Source organism: Anolis carolinensis, chromosome 2 (genome assembly GCF_035594765.1).
Source record: "Anolis carolinensis isolate JA03-04 chromosome 2, rAnoCar3.1.pri, whole genome shotgun sequence".
Taxonomy (NCBI): domain Eukaryota; kingdom Metazoa; phylum Chordata; class Lepidosauria; order Squamata; family Dactyloidae; genus Anolis; species Anolis carolinensis.
In genome coordinates this window covers 202,682,466-202,700,606 of record NC_085842.1, presented here as the reverse complement: position 1 = coordinate 202,700,606, position 18,141 = coordinate 202,682,466, and the positions used below count along the sequence as shown (strand labels likewise).

The following is an 18,141-nucleotide window of genomic DNA, read 5'->3' as shown; positions in this document are numbered from 1 at the left end:
CTCTTATGGTCAGGAAGTTCTTCCTAATGTTCAAGTGGAATCCCCTTTTTTTTGTCATTTGAATCCATTGCTCCGAGTCCTAGTTTCAAGGACAGCAGAAAACAAGCCTGCTCCCTCTTCCTTATGACAACTTTTCATATTTTTAAACATGGCTATCATGTCTCCTCTGGACCTTCTCTTCCTCAAGCTAGACATTCCCAACTCTTGAAGCCGCTCCTCATAGGACATGGCCTCCAGAGCTTTGATCATTTTTATTGCCCTCCTCTGGACACCTTCCAGCCTGTCAATATCTCTCTTAAATTCTGAGGCCCAGGACTGGACACAGTATTCCAGGTGAGGTCTGGTCAAAGCAGAATAGAGGGGCACCATGACTTCCCTTGATCTCTAGACACTATAGTACTTTTGATGCAACCCAAAATCCCATTAGCTTTTTTAGCTGCTGCATCACACTGTTGGCTCATGTTCAACTTGTTGTCCATGAAGACTCCAAGATCTTTTTCACATGGACTGTTGTCATGCCAGGCATCTCCCGTCCTGTATTTCTTTTTTTCCCCCTACCTACATGTAGTATCCTACATTTCTCCTTGTTGGAATGCATTTTGTTAGTTATGGCACAGCTCTCTAATCTGTTAAGGTCATTTGAATTCTAATCCTGTCCTCTATCTATCTAGCTATCCCTCCCAATTTTGTGTCATATACAAACTTGATAAGCATGCCCTCTAAATCTTCCTCCAATTCATTAATAAAGATGTTGAACAGCACCGGGTCTAGGACACAACCCTGTGGCTCCCCACTAGTCACTTCTTTCCAGGATGAAAGCATTATAAACTGCATTATATGGTAGTGTAGACAGGGCCCAAGACTAACCCATTTCTCTTTTGGTCCCATGCACTTTGGATATGAGATACTCAATCTATAACTTAAAACTTCAGCTGAAAAACTCAGTTTGAATGTCTGAAGAAAAGGAGCAAGCAAAATTAGCAAGGCAAGGCAAGCACAATAAATCTAGGAGTTCTAGGTGTGAATAGTTTCCCAGTTGCAGACACCATTGCACTGATCAACCAGAATTTCCCAGAAGATATCACAGCCTGTTTCATCATTGCCTCACCACAAGCTACTTCCAGTGGGACAATGAATCATATGGACAGAAAGATGAAGTAGCCACGAGGAGCCCTCTCAGCCCGATCATAGCAAATTTCTACATGAAACAGTTTGAGAAACAAGCCCTGGAAACAACAACAACAAAAAGTCCACTATATGGTTCAGATATGTGGATGACACCTTCACCAGTTGGAGCCATAGAGAGGAAGATCTAAACAAGTTCCTGGACCACCTCAACGGCATCCACTCAAACATCCAATTCACTATAGAAAAAGCAAATGAAGGAAAACTGCCATTTCTAGATGTCCTAGTCATCCGCAAACCCAATCAACAATTGGGCCGCACAGTTTACAGAAAACCTACACACACGGATAGATAACCTACATAAAAAATTCCAACCATCACCCAAATAAAAAAAGAAGCACAATTAAAGCCCTGGCAGACCGTGCAAAAAGAATCTGTGAACCCCACCTCCTCCAAGGTGAACTGAACCACCCAAACTGGGCTCTACACACTGATGGATATTCCACCACAGACACTGAAAGAACTGCAAGGCCAAGAACAAGCCACAAGAGTAAAGACATACAGCCTGAAAAACTCACAGCAACCCAGTGATTCCGGCCAGGAAAGCCTTTGACAACACAGTTTTCAGAGTTTCTTATTAAAATAGAAAGGGGAATAGGCTTGAGGAAATGAGACAAAGAGAGTTCCTGAGATCTGCAAAAGTACGGTTTATGTTCAGTTGGCCAACTGAAATTTGGACCCTGCTGGTGATCCAGGAAACAAGGTAGAGAATAATAGGATTGTCTGGGTTTATATATCCTTTATAATCATATGCATGCATCATATAGGCAACATTCAAACATCACAATTTGCGTCACAAATTCTCCTTTTACATTGTTTCCAATAGCATATTTTTAACTTCAAGATCCTTGACCTTCCTTCTAACGAATTTCCATTAGCACCCCATCCTGTACTCTCTAGCCGCTAGGATGTTTAATGCATCTACTGATACCAAGGAGCCTTCATTTGTCTTACGAGACAGGAGTTCTCCTGGTACAGGGGTACAGGGCTTGACATTTGCCAGATGCTTCCACATTCCTTCCATAGACCCTGGGCTTCTTTTGTGCACTTAATTCTCTGCTGTGCTTTCTACATATATATTTCTAATTCTTATTTCTAATATGATTACATTCAATATATATTTTCCAATAAAAGTGTTAAGTTTTTCCATTATACCTTGATCATTATAAGGTAAAGGTTTTCCCCTGACATTTAGTCCAGTCGTATCCGACTCTGGGGGTTGGAGCTCATCTCCATTTCTAAGCCAAAGAGCCGGTGCTGTCCGTAGACACTTCGAAGGTCATGTGGCTATCATGACTGCATGGAGCGCCATGACCTTCCTTCCGGAGCAGTGCCTATTGATCTACTTGCATTTGCGTGTTTTCAAACTGTTAGGTTGGCAGAAGCTGGGACTAACAGCAGGCACTCACTCACTCCACTCCCCGGATTCATGCCTGCAACCTTTCGATCCACAAATTCAACAGCTCAGTGGTTTAACATGTGCCACCAGGGCCTCCTTCATCATTATAATAAAATAATAATAACAATAACAATAATAAAACTTTATTTGTATTCTGCCTTATCTCCCCAAGGGGACATAGGGCAGATTCTAACATACAACAGCAAACTTTCAATGCCTCCGTAAAACAAACAAATAGTTATTTATTTATTTATTTACAGTATTTATATTCCGTCCTTCTCACCCTGAAGGAGACTCAGGGTGGATCGCATTATATACATATAGGGCAAACATTCAATGCCCATATACACATAGAACCGAGACAGAGACAGACGCAGAGGCAATTTAACCTTCTTCTGAGGGGATGTTCGATTCTGGCCACAGGGGGGAGCAGCTGCTTCATCATCCACTGTGACGGCACTTCCTCATTCCAACGTCGTAAATTAGTTAAATTTGCCTCCTTACTTTATAAGTGGTACCTTATTTCCTACTTGATAGATGCAACTATCATTCGGGTTGCTAGGTCAGCAATGAGCAGGGGCTATTTTTTATTTTTTAATTGACGGGTGCTCACCCCGCCATGGGCTGGCCTCAAACTCATGACCTCATGGTCAGAGTGATTTATTGCAGCAGGCTGCTCACCAGCCTGTGCCACAGCCCGACCTACTGACATACAATCCCAGAGAAACCCCGCATATGAAAATAACATTAAAAACCTAACATCAAATTGAAACCTAGAATCAGTAAAATAAATCTAACATCAATAAATTAAACTATATATATATTTCCATTATACTTTCATCATTATAAGGTAAAGGTAAAAGTAAAGGTAAAGGTTTTCCCCTGACATTAAGTCCAGTCATGTCCGACTCTGGGGGTTGGTGCATAAAATCATCCACATTAATTTATAACAGCCAAGTAAAGTTCACAAAACAGTGTGGGTTCATTTTGTAGTCAAACGATGGTCATAGGGCTGGCGTGGACTAGGAGAGTCCAAATCCAAAATACAGTAGAGTCTCACTTATCCAACACTCGCTTATCCAACGTTCTGGATTATCCAACACATTTTGTAGTCAATGTTTTCAATATAACGTGATATTTTGGTGCTAAATTTGTAAATACAGTAATTACTACATAGCATCACTGCGTATTGAACTACTTTTTCTGTCAAATTTGTTGTAAAACATGATGTTTTGGTGCTTAATTTGTAAAATCATAACCTAATTTGATGTTTAATAGGCTTTTCCTTAATCTCTCCTTATTATGCAACATATTCGCTTATCGTTGGTTCTGCCGGCCCGTTTATGTTGGATAAGTGAGACTCTACTGTAGTTCTCAAATAGTTCTCTTTGCAATGCTAGATATTTGGCAACTGAAGGGAAAAAAATAATTGCACTCCCAAATTATTATAACTAATAATCTAACTGTTGCAATAAAGGTGTGCCCAATGAGAGTCATACATAATAATAAAATCACCCAGGCTGTCCCATTTTCAGTATCTGCCACCATTGCAAAACTGGAGAGACAGAAAAGTGTGCAATGCCCTCATCCATACACTCCTGTATTTAATACCAGTATCCTTTGGCACCATCCTTTCCTAATCTAGAATATTGCAACAATTTTTAGATTGCACCTGTCATCATCCTCAACTAGTTTGGCCATCATCAAACAACACTTTGGGAGAAAAGGGCTCCTGTGTCATAAGTTGAGTGGCACCTTGGACATGGGATCCTACCCACGCCTTTTCCCCCATGAGTGGGGGCATCTACACTGTAGAGTTAAAGCGGTTTGACATCACTTTAACTGCCATGGTGTAATGCTGTGGAATCCTGAGAGTTGTAGTTTGGTGAGGCCCCATCACTCTTTGGCAGAGAAGGCAAGAGACCTTGTGAAACTACAACTCCCAGGATTCCATAGCATTGAGTCCTGGCACTTAAGAGCGGTCCCAAAATGCATCCATTCTACAGTGTTGATAGATGCGCCTGTTGAGAAAATACATTTAAGAGCATTCCCTTTGGCAGAGAAGGCAAGAGACCTTGTGAAACTACAACTCCCAGGATTCCATAGCATTGAGTCCTGGCACTTAAGAGGGGTGTATTTTGCAGTGTAGATAGATGCACCCTTTGAGAAAATACATTTAAGAGCATTCTCTTTGGCAGAGAAGGCAAAAGACCTTGTGAAACAGACCTTGTGAAACTACAACTCCCAGGATTCCATAGCATTGAGTCCTGGCACTTAAGAGGGGTGCCGAAATGCATCCATTCTACAGTGTTGATAGATGCGCCTGTTGAGAAAATACATTTAAGAGCATTCCCTTTGGCAGAGAAGGCAAGAGACCTTGTGAAACTACAACTCCCAGGATTCCATAGCATTGAGTCCTGGCACTTAAGAGGGGTGTATTTTGCAGTGTAGATAGATGCACCCTTTGAGAAAATACATTTAAGAGCATTCTCTTTGGCAGAGAAGGCAAAAGACCTTGTGAAACAGACCTTGTGAAACTACAACTCCCAGGATTCCATAGCATTGAGTCCTGGCACTTAAGAGGGGTGCCGAAATGCATCCATTCTGCAGTGGAGATAGATGCACTCTTTGAGAAAATACATTTAGTGTTGTAGATGAAGGGAGAGATAACGCAAGAGAGATCCTTCTGAGAGGCCCAAAGGTCCGGTTTATTATTTCAGCTGAGTCTCTGGAAGTGAAATCTCTTCCAAAAAAGCAAACCAGAGAGACAATCAAGGCGTTGACTTGCCTTTTATACATTTTCAGACAAAGGACATGCTTCTACATACATCTCGTCATTAGTACGTCACTTCACATGCTTACATACATGGACATAAATATGCACAATCAGCATTTTTCTATCTTAAGTACTCTTAAAAGCGTGTAGCAAGTCACAGACACCAAAAGAGAGATCCATCAAGAGGCCACTCTTGACCTGTCAAGCTGTACTAGGAACCAATTCACACTGGAATGTGTAGAAAACTGCCCCCCCCTTCTCCCAGCTTGTCCTGTCAGCTTGTGCATCCCTAAAATTTAACGCAGAGAGAGTCTGATTTTTCTACATTTCACTGCTTCTAAAATGTGCATACAATATATGTCTAAAATCCATATTTTTCCGTTCCTCATCATTAGGAGTATTCTCTTTGGCAGAAAAGGGGGGAAAAACCTTGTGAAACGACAACTGCCAAGATCTAATAGCATGGAGCCGTGGTGGTTAAAAGTGGTGCCAAACTGCATTCCTTGTACAGTGTAGGACGGAGGAGGGCGCCGAAGACAACCAGCGCTAGGACCCAGTGGAGCCCGGGCGCGCCCCAGAGCCAACCAGGAACTGGGCGCCTGCCTGTGTTTCCCCGGCGAGGCGAGAGCGGCGGCCCCTTTGCAAGGGAAGCCGGCTTTTCGGGCAGCGCCCAATCCGAGAGGCCGGGGGCGGGCTCAGTCCCGAGGATCTCCCATCCATGCCCGCCCTTCGGTTCGGAGACCCACTCGCTCTCCTCTCGGAATGGACGCGGAGGTGGACTCCGAGAGCAGCGAGGGCCAGGCGGCGCCTTTCAAGGTGTACAAGCGGCGCTGGCTGCTCCTGGCCGTGGTCTGCCTCCTTAACGCCTCCAATGGCATGGTAAGTCCTTTCCGGCTCTGGTGTGTGTGTGTGGGGGGGGGGGGGGGGGGGATCTACACTGTGGAAGGAATGCGGATTGACACCTCTCCATGTCTCCATGCTATGGTATCCCAGGAGTTGAGAAGGGCAACAGTAATCAGTGACTTCCTACATCCTTCCCAGAGGTGCAGCTCTAAGAAGCCAGTCCTACTCTTCTTAGTGCTGAGACTCTGCATTCTGCTTCATCTTGATCATGCTGCCTTGAAAGCCTCAACGGCTTTGAGATTGCTTTTGTTTTCACTCAGCCTAGCCACAGTTGGGCTGGGTTGAGTCAGGACACTTCCTGGGAGTTGCTTTGAAATGGAAATGAAAGCTCCCAGGCTTTATCTAGACATCTAGAGCATCTTCATTGTAGAATGAATGCAGTTTGACCCCACTTGAATTGCCCTGACTCAGTGCTGTGGAATCATTAAGATTGGGTTGTTGTGAGTTTTCCGGGCTGTATGGCTATCTATGTTCCAGAAGCATTCTCTCCTGATGTTTCGCCCACATCAATGGCAGGCATCCTCAGAGGTTGTGAGGTCTGCTGGAAACTAGGGGTTTATATATCTGTGTAAGATCGAGGGTGGGAGAAAGAACTCTTGTCTGTTTAGGTAAGTGTGAATGTTGTATTGGCCACCTTGACTAGCACTGAATGGCCTTGCAGTTTCAAAGCCTGGCTGCCTCCTGCCTGAGGGGATCCTTTGTTGGGAGGTGTTAGCTGGCCCTGATTGTTTCATGTCTGGAATTTTTCTGTTTTCAGTGTTGTTCTTTATTTACTGTCCTGATTTTAGTGTTTTTAAAATACTGGTAGCCAGATTTTGTTCATTTTCATGGTTTTCTCCTTTCTGTTAAAATTGTCCACATGCATGTGGTTTTCAGTGGCTTCTTTGTCTGACAGGTGGTTGTCAGAGTGGTCCAGCATTTCTGTGTTCTCAATAATATGCTGTGTCCAGGTTGGTTCATCAAGTGCTCTGCTATGGCTGACTTATTTGGTTGAGTTAGTCTGCCTCCGGTGGTGCAGTGGATTAAACCTTTGTGCCAGCAGACTGCTGACTTGAAGGTTGGGTTGCTGACCTGAAGGTTGCCAGTTCAAATCCAACCTGGTGATAGCACGAATGCGCTCTGTCAGCTCCAGCTCCCCATGCGGGGACATGATAGATGCCTCCCACAAGTATGGTAAAACATCCAGTATCTTGTTGTCTCTTGGTCAAAGTCTTTGCAAACGGCCAATTCTCTCTCATCTCAAGTCGCTCCTGATATGGAAAAAAAGCCTGAAGTGCCTTTCATGTTCCTTGATTCAACATGAAGGTGTCATTTTACAAGATCTTGAGGCATCTTGGCCAAAGAGGACTGGTGCCTCACCGAAGCGCATCTCCCTTGATTCCATGGCATTGAGCCATGGTTGTTTAAGTGGTGCCCAGCTGCATTCATCCTGTTGTTGTTGTTGTTGTTGTTGTTGTTGTTATGATGTTTATTCATACCCTCCCCACAAAGACACCCAAAGCAGCATACCATGTGGTGGTACCCTCTGCTTCCTCTATTCGAATCCAGACCGGACAATTTCATCACCATCTGCAGAGAATGAATACACACTGTATAACAAATATACACTGTATAACAAAATACATACAGTAGAGTCTTGCTTATCCAACATAAACGGGCTGGCAGAACGTCAGCTAAGCGAAAATGTTGGATAATAAGGGGGGATTAAGGAAAAGCAAAAAGGAAAAAAGAAAAGTATGGTATATATGGTATATATCTCAAGATATACTACCTAAAGCAAACAGAGGGAACTCCAGGATTACCTGAAGAAGGTCTACCTGAAGAAGGTCACCGAAACTGGATGCATACCCGGGAGACCAGTCGTTGCTATTGACATGGAACTGTGATTTACTTTGTTGCTATTGACATGGAAATTTGATTTACTTTGAATGAGCTACTATTGACATGGAACTTTGATTTATTTTGAATGATCGATTTGGAAGAAGAGTATTACAAACCTTGAGAACATTATCAAGATTATATTTGTTAAAATTGGACATTGGAATATGTACTTATCTGTACAGTTGGAATATATAAACTGATATTACACTCATAATATTTGTGATTATATCACTTGAGGAAATATAGAACTATAACTTACTTTAAAGTATATTATATACCATACTTTTCTTTTTTCCTTTTTGCTGTATATAATAGACATCTGTGCATATAGCTGGGATTAAGGAAAAGCCTATTAAACGTCAAATTATGTTATGATTTTACAAATTAAGCACCAAAACATGTTTTACAACAAATCGACAGAAAAAACAGTTCAATACATGGTAATGTTATGTAGTAATTACTGTATTTACGAATTTAGCACTAAAACAACACAATGTATTGAAAACATTGACTACAAAAACATTGACCACTAAAAAAATTAACTACAAATAAAGATAGAATTGCATAAAATGAACTTACAGTAACAACACTGTCAGAAGTTATATCCATTAAAAGTTCAGTCCTTGCTGCCTAGAGAAACAGCTGTGAATCCGGACAGGAAGCAGAATGCGTAGGATAATACAGAACGTTGGATAAGCGAGACTCTACCTTATATACATATATATATATATACACTGTGTAACGAAAATTGAAAAATGTTCAGTTCCTGGTTTGAAAGTCTTATTTCCTGTTTATTTGTGTGGTGCTTACTTCGAAAGTAGATGTTCTACTCCAGAAATATCATTTTTGTGCCTGCCACAACCCAGCCGTATTTACTCGAATCTAATGCACACTTTTCAAAACCCTGAAACCCAAAAATTATTTACTATATTATGCAAATCTGATGCACATCAAAATTTTGGGAAGATAATTTAGTTTTTAAAAAGGTGAGCATTAGACGAGTAAATATGGTATGTTGAATCAGGTGAGGCTCAATGAGATATTCATTGAAACACTATAGCAAAATATGCTATAGAAAGTTTAATAAACCTTTTCCATGTTTTAATAATAGAACCAATTAGGAAATGACATTTATAACCCAGGAACAAGAATCGTGTTACATAGTGTAATTAATGCAGTTTGACACCACTTAAGCTACCATGGCATAATTCTATGGAATCCTGGGAGGTTTCCACGTTCGTTGTCCTTCTTTGCCAAAAAGTCCTTGTGACAAGTGCTTAAATGGGTAATAATAAGAATAATTTTATATACAGGCCGTAGCCAAGTTAACAAACATCCAACTTACAAATTACTCATGGTTGAGAATGGGGACAAAACAACAGGAAGTGAGAGAAATCTACCCCTCGGAAGGGAAATTCACTCCTGGAAATGTTATCATAGGGGAAAGGGGTCTCCACTGAGACTTTATCACCAATCCTTGTTTCCACAACAAGCCTAATTTTTCAAAATACAATTCTCAGAGGGATAGAAAGTGAGATGAAATCTTCTGAACAGGGGCACAGACAGCAAAAGAAACACCATAGAGGTATTGACCCTTCCATATGCTATCCAAAGTGTGTCTGTGTATATGTGTGTGTGTATGTGTATATATATGTGTGTGTGTGTGGCTGAAGTTATACTTAAAAATGTGCCTGTTCCGACTTAAATACAAATTCAACTTAAGAATCAACCTACAGAGCTTATTTTGTGTGTAACTTGGGGATTGCTTGTACAGTAAGTGTTAACTGTATAGATTGTAGTAAGCATAACCTATAGTTATACAGTAGAGTCTCATTTATCCAAGCTAAATGGGCCGGCAGAAGCTTGGATAAGCGAATATCTTGGATAATAAGGAGGGATTAAGGAAAAGCCTATTAAACATCAAATTAGGTTATGATTTTACAAATTAAGCACCAAAACATGCTATACAACAAATTTGACAGAAAAAGTAGTTCAATACGCAGTAATGTTATGTTGTAATTATTGTATTTACGAACTTCGCACCAAAATATCATGATATATTGAAAACATTGACTACAAAAATAGCTTGGATAATCCAGAAGCTTGGATATGCGAGGCTTGGATAAGTGAGACTCTACTGTAGTTATTACCCAGTGTGGTGTTATGGTTTGAATGTTGGACTATGACACTGGAGACTAGAGTCCAAACCCACTAGATGACCTTGGATGACACTCTCTCAGCCTCAAAGGGAAGCAAAAGAAACTCTCCTCCGAACAAATCTTCCCAAGAAAATCCCATGGTAGGTTTACCATAAGTAGACTTGAAAGCAAACCAACTATCACCTATAATTTATCCCGAATACAGCCATTCTGCTGGAGTAAGCAAATTGTACTGTATGTAATTCAGGCTCAGTAGAAACTAGGAGTGGCTACGGCATGGCAGAGAATACATTTTCCCTTGCCACAAACTCTCCTGAGCCAGGACTTCTGAGTTAGATGTATTTAAAAGCAACACATTGAGTGTCAGGTTATGGTCTTGAACTCCATGGCAGGATGGAGGCAACAGGGAAACAGCAGCATCAGAGCCATTTCATTGATGAAGAACTGACGTAGAAATTGCCAGAAGAGCCTCCGGCGGTGCAATGGGTTAAATACTTATGCTGGCAGACCGCTGACATGAAGGTTGGGTTGCTGTCCTGAAGGTTAATGTTTCGAATCTAACCGGGAAGAGTGTGGATGAGCTCCCTCTATCAGCTCCAGCTCCATGTGGGGACATGAGAGAAGCATCCCACAAGGATAGTAAAACATCAAAACACATCTGAGTGTCCCCTGGGCAACGTCCTTGCAGACGGCCAATTCTCTCACACCAGAAGCGACTTGCAGTTTCTCAAGTCGCTCCTGACACGAGAAAAATAGAACATGTGAAAGAACAACTAAAATATAGTCTATTCTGAGCTTCTTTCATAAGCACGGTCCAGATTTCTTTTCTGGGTAACCTGCTGTGTCTCCTCTGGATTCCTGGAGAAACCATCAGAGGTGTTTTATCTTCATCAAAGTGCTGAGTGTCTACTATCGACATTCTTCAATTATGAAATCCAGTTATTAAACTAGATAATTTGTGTTCATTAACAACTATTGCCTAGACTGTTTCCTTGATTTATTATTGCATTGCTCAATTAGGAAATTAAAGCAGCTTGCTACAAATCTTCTCCTTTGTTTCCATTGTGACACAGTAAAGCAACTAAGTTTCAGTAAGTGAAATACAGGAAGACCCCACCCCATAACCACAGAACTATATATCCCCAGGGGAAAATGGTTTCTATGGGTATTTACTAAGTTGTCTAGATGATACTATGGTATCCTTTCCTCTGGAAATTACGATAGAGTTGTGTTGGAATGTCTAGGTCCTTCAATTCAACTACATAATATGCTGAGACTGGAAGTAAACTAATCCTGTGTTTCTGTGAGTTTTCCGGGCTGTATGGCCATGTTCCGGAAGCATTCTCTCTTGACGTTTCACCCACATCTGTGGCAGGCATCCTCAGAAGTTGTGAGGTCTGTTGGAAACTAGGCAAGTGGGGTTTATATATCTGTGGAAGATCCAGGGGCGGGAGAAATAACTCTTGTCTGCGGGGGGCAAGTGTGAATGTTGCATTTGGCCACCTTGATTAACATTGAATAGCCTTGCAGTTTCAAAAACTGGCTGCTTCCTGCCTGGGGAATCCCTAGGTGGGAGGTGTTAGCTGGCCCTGATTGTTTCCTGTTCACGCTTGCCTCAAACAGACAATAGTTATTTCTACCACCCTGGACATTCCACAGATAAATAAACTCCACTTGCCTAGTTTAAAACAGACCTCACAACCTCTGAGGAGCCTGCCATAGATGTGGGTCAAACTTCAGGAGAGAGTGCTTCTGGAACATGGCCATACAACCCGGAAAACTCACAGCAACCCAATGTTTCCGGCCATGAAAACCTTCAACAACACATTAATATAATCCTGTTGTACCCATGGTTTTAGGTGACTATGATTTGGCCGGGAACATATCCTACACAGATACTGAGGGTCTTACTGTAAGTGTCTCCTAGGTTGTTTGAACTTGGTCTGCCCTTTGAGGAGAGCCTATTATGTTGTAACCAAAAGCAGAACATAGATTAAATACACATCTATAGATTAAATACACAGGAAACAGTGAGATGAGAATGTAGACTGGCAGCCTGTTTAAATATAGGTGTACATAGTTTGATGATTATCAACTGTATGGGTGGAACAGCTGTACTAAAGGTAAACAAAGAAATCACACAGAGTTTGGCAAGTTACTGTTGAGAAGAAGAAAGCGTTGAAACTATCCATAATTGAGCAGTTAGAGAATGATTCCCAGGATCCCAGAGCTCTGTTAGGAATTGTTGTCATTATATTACTTCTTAAGAGTAGTTTGCCACACTTTGGAGGCACATTGGCGTTTCTACCTGTGATGATTCATAGTTTGCCACACTTTAAAGGTACATTGATGTTTCTACCTGTGATGATTCATAGTTGAATCAGGCAATCATTTATCAATAAGAAATCTCTCGGTGCCTCTAAGACATATATAATGCTGGTTGGTGCTTGCGGAGAAAACTCTTTCCACGTCTCCTGTGCTCTCCACCTGTCCTGACGGAAAGGAACAATGAAGTTACTTCCAGCATTTATCGTCTCCCCTTGAATTGGAAGGCTCCACTTGCTATCACAAGTATCCAAAAATTAGTGCTGTCTTCATACTTGAATGAATAAATGAATGAATGAAACTTTATTTATAGTCTGCCCTATCTCTCCGATGGACTCAGGGCGGCTCACAACAAAATATACAATGGCAAACATTCAGTGCTGACGATAATCCATGAACAAATCAGGAACAACTCAGTAAATTATTAATCAACATAAATGAACAAGACATAAAATAAATCCACATAATTACTAACATATTAAATCCTTAAAATGTCATTTAAAATCTCTAATATTAGGCTAAATTTGTTGGGTGGGGGAGATGGAAAACAACAGATTAACAGGGTGGGTGCTAGCAGCTAAGTAAGGTGCAATTAGATGTACTTAATCCTCCTCTCTGTAAGCTAAATTGTTTAAATGTGTTTTTAATAGCTTTTTGAAGGAGAGGAGGGAGGAGCCCACTAAAGAGCCCACTCTTTAGGGAGGGAGTTTTAGAGGTGGGGAACAATCCCTCTCTCTCATTCCCACCAACCACACTTGAAACGAGGGTGGGACCGAGAGGAGGGCCTCTCCGCTGACTGCAGCGCTCATATCTATATATATAAAATGTAATGTGCGGTTTTACTATGGAGTAAACAAGAAAACTACTGAACCAAATCACACCAAATTTGGCTACAAAAGACAGTCATCCAGTCTATGTCTTTCCATCAAAAGAACTTAGAAACATAAAGTCCAAATTACAGAGGATGAGGAAGAGCTGGTCTCCCTCTGGCTGCCAGTCAGAAGGGTAGGCCGCTCCCCCTTTTGGCCTCGCTCACTTCGTGTTCTGGCAACCCCCATCCACAATCGCTGAGGGTTCACTTAGGCCTCATCCACACTTCCTATAAAATACAGATTAGATTATTTGAACTGGATTATATGGCAGTGTAGATTCAAGGCCCTTCCACACAGATATATAACCCAGAATGCCAAAACAGATAATCCACAGTATCTGCTTTGAACTGGATTATCTTGAGTCCACATTGCCATATAATCCAGTTCAATGCGAATTTTTTTACAGTTGTGTAGAACGGGTCTCATATAATCCAGTTCAAAGCAAATAATATAAGATTATAAATATAATATATAAAATTACTGTGGCATAATAAAACAGAACAATATAATCTCTAAAATCAGCACAGTAAATAAAGAACCACACCCTGAAAACAGGGGAATTCCAGACAGGAAACAATCAGGGCCAGTTAACACCTCCGAACAAAGAATTCCCCCAGGGAGGAAGCTGAGGAGGGAGAAAAGTAGTGTGTATTATCAGTTGTTATTATTATTATTATTATTATTATTATTATGTTGCTGTGAACCATGAAAATGAACACAATATGACTCCAAGTATTTAAAAAAAACTCTAAAATCAGAACAGTACATAAAGAACAATACTCTGAAAACAGGGACATTCCAGACAAGAAACAATCAGGGCCAGCTAACACCTCCCAACAAAAGATTCCCCCATGGAGGAAGCAGCCAGGTTTTGAAGCTGAAAGTCCATTACATGCTAATCATTCTGGCTAATTGCAGCATTCATATTTGCCTCCAATTGACAAAAAAAGGAACAACCAGAAATATTGTATATTAACAAGCTTTAGGAAATAACATATACAAGCTACCACTAATTCTTCAATACTTTATTTCCCATATCACCACAGCAACGCGTGGCTGGGTACAGCTAGTTGGTTTATATGCAGAGATGCGGTCTTTCAAATAGTCTGGACCTGAGTCATTTTGGGCTTTATAGGTAATAACCAGCATTTGGTATTTATCCCGGAAGCACATCGGCAGCCAGTTAACATAGTAGTTGTCCACTCCCTGTACGGCGCTCCAGTTAATAACCTGGCTGCCGATCTCTGAAACAGTTATAGCTTCAGAACTGTCTTCAAAGGCAGCCCCACGCAGAGAGCATTGTAGTCTAAATGGGATGTAAACAAGGCATGGACTACCATGATCAAGTCTGGCATCTCAAGGTATGGGTGCAGCTGGTGCACAAGTTTTAATTGTGCGAAGGCACTCCTGGCCACCGCTGACACCTGGGGTTCCAGGATCATTCCCAGCACTGAGTCCAGGATCATCCCCAGACTGCAAACCTGGATCAGGGTGTGGGATTACAGTCTGTATTGGATGGGGAGTACACCTGATTTGCATCATGATCCCACACCCTGATCCTCTTTCCGACTGACCAGGAATAACTCTGTTTTGTTTGGATTTACTTTCAACTTATTAGCCCTCATCCAGCCCATCACTGATGATAGGCACTGGTTCAGGGGCAGAAAGGCGTTCTTGGCATTTGGTGGAAATACTTGTGAAGGCTGTCAGAATCAAGAGCTGCTACAAGGATTCAGAGGCTTCTAAATGCATGCCTGTTCAGTCACAGATGGTTGTGAACCTCTTTTTGAAATGGGATCATCAAGCAATGGTCATGCATGCGTGAACACATGCAATTTACATTACTGGTAACACTACAAAACTGCAAGTGAAGCAAATTGTTCAGTTAGCATGCCACAGAGGCATCCTCTGGCTGTTTTCTTGCCCTGCGGATGCAATCTGCCTAAATCTGCCACTCAACTCCAGCACTGAAGAAACCACAATTTTTGCAAAATATAATCCAGTACAGCTGGAGAAAGCACCAGGCTAGGGAAGGCAGTGCTATACATTATTTCTGATAGACATCAGAATTCTTAGTTTCTTTGCTCGTGGCAGGAGTAAGGAGTATCCTAGCCTCCCAGGTGGAAGAGAGTAGTTTTTCTTCCTTTCTCAGACTGTACGTGGGAATGGTACTTGGATATGGCATTCCTCTCCTGGCCAATTCCCAGTGAGGTATCTATGATACTGTCTGATAATCAAATCTTGTTGCATTGTAAACTAATTAATGTATCATGGCATACATTGATAACAGTGTTTGCTACTTTATATGTGGAACTGGCTTGCCCGTAAATGACACCTTGCCAGTGTGGGTAGGCACTGGTATCTGCATGCCTAGAACCACTATTTGTACAAATGGGTACTTCCAGGATAGAGAAGCCTATACAGGTACAGACATCTGTCATTATGACACATTTCTAATTGGTTCACAAAATTGACACAGCCACACAACTGCAGTCGTGGAGTGAAACTGATAATGCACCACACGCTTTTGGGTTTATTCTGTGTAAACTGCCATCAGCACCCATGGAGTAGGAAAAAATCACACTATTCTTCCTCATTGAGGTAGTTTTATGGTTAATGGAGGAGTGGACTTCCTTGGCCCGTTGCTGTTGGGTACTTTCAGATCACTTCCAATTTATGGCAACTCCATCATTTCAATTTCCAATTTATGGCAACCTTATTTTATGGGGTTTTTTTTTGTCATATCAGAAGCGACTTGATAACATACTGCAACTCACTTTTGGTGTGAGAGAATTGGCCGTCTACAAAGACGTTGCCCAGGGCACAGCCGGATGTGTTACCATCCTGTTGGGAGTCTTCTTGAGCTAGAGCTGACGGACGGGAGCTCACCCCGTCTTGCGGATTCGAACTGGCAATCCAACCTTGATGTCAGCAGTTCAGCTGGCACAAGGGCTTAACTTTGATTTTCTGGAGCTGAGAGTGTGACTTACCCAAAGTAATCCAGTGAGATTCCATAGCTAAGTCCAGAATCAAACCCTGGTCTCTACGGTTGTAGTCCCAACACTCAAACCACTACACTGGCAGAATGGGAAGACTGTGGCTTTGTATTGCAATCCTGTACACTTCTCCTCAGACATAAGCTTCATTGAGTTCAATGGGATATTCTTCCAGGTGACTGCAGTTGAATATCTTTGCCTGTCTGATCTTTTTTGGAGTTGCCGTGCAGCTCATTGCCTTGCACTAAGGTGGATTCTTCCCCACATGTTGCAAACCCCTTACCTACTTTGAAGTGCTGCAATCCCTCGCTCTGGGATTATCGTATGCTGGTTGTAATTAGCTTGACAGGCCTTGTCAATTTGTCAGAGAACCTCTTTGATATATTTAAGGCTTCATTAATTTCATTTCCTTTGGCAATTTCAATTTGGAGTTCTTTCTTCTTGACAACTTGACACAGAGGACTTCTGTTTAAGAGAGGCTGCAAATCAACCATGAACAGGGGCAGATTTGCTTGTCAGCGTGTAGAACATGGCAGGTCTCTGGAACACTTTGACAGTCAATTGGGAAATGGGCTAATGCAGATTTTGACCCCGGATTGGATATCCATATTAAGGCAAACATTTTAGTCTATAGAGCCGCAGCCTTTGCTTCAGGAGTTTGCCTTCACAATAAAGAGAGTCAGTGTACAGAAACCAATGACAGAACTGCATTTTTCCACATAAATGACAATGTAATGGGGAAGAATCTGAGACAAATCTGTACGAATAGCCAACACTGGGAGAGTCAAATGGTTAACTTCATCAGAGCTGCCTGCCTACTATCAGGAAGACAGAAGCTGCTGCCTTATAATGCCATAGAATACCCAGAGGAGTCAGAAAATTCTTAGAGAAGATATGTTTTGTTAGATGTTGATAGATGAAAGACACTGTGGATAAGGGAGTCGTATTGTATATACACACGCACATTAATTTGAGATGTCATCCTCTAACAGAATGGAAATTGCAATGACAATATAAGACTGACTGTACAGGCTTACTCAGAAGGTTGGGTCAAAAGGTTTTGCCTCCTGTGTCATAAAAAACGTTACGAATGAACATATAACAGCAGAAGTAGTTACAGATCATGATTTTAAAACTGTTTTAAAGCCCTGATTTTACTCGTTCTGACTTTTACCTGTTTGGACCTCTGAAAGACAACCTACATGGATTTAGATTCAGTTACTAAAACAGCTTTAAAATCATGGATCACAAAGCAAAATCCTGGATTTTTCCAAAATGGTTTTGGTTAAACGATGGCGCAAATGCGTACAAATTGATGGTGACCACATTGAATGGTAGTTTTGAGTAGAGGATAGTTCAGGCTATGATCTGTAGCAACTTCTGGTGTTATATGTTTGTTTATAATGTTTTTATGACACAGGGGAACCCCCGGTGGCGCAGTGAGTTAAACCCTTGTGCCAGCAGGACTGATGACTTGAAGGTTGGGTTGCTGAGCTGAAGGTTGCTGGTTCGAATCCAAACCGAGGAGAGCGTGGATGAGCTCTCACTATCAGCTCCAGCTCCATGCAGGGACATGAGAGAAGCCTCCCACAAGGGTGGTAAAAACATCAAAACATCCGGGTGTTCCCTGGGCAACGTCCTTGCA

General features: G+C 41.7%; 1 protein-coding gene across 1 annotated transcript in view; it reads left to right on the top strand.

Annotated features, from left to right (window-relative positions):
- Positions 1-5,891: 5,891 nt before the first annotated feature.
- Positions 5,892-18,141, top strand: part of slc49a3 (solute carrier family 49 member 3) — a 32,076-nt gene continuing 19,826 nt past the window's right edge. Inside the window, exon 1 of the mRNA XM_003223353.4 lies at positions 5,892-6,239. Coding sequence (XP_003223401.2) covers positions 6,123-6,239 — 117 coding nt within the window. The 5' untranslated portion in view covers positions 5,892-6,122. The remainder of the gene's footprint in view (positions 6,240-18,141) is intronic.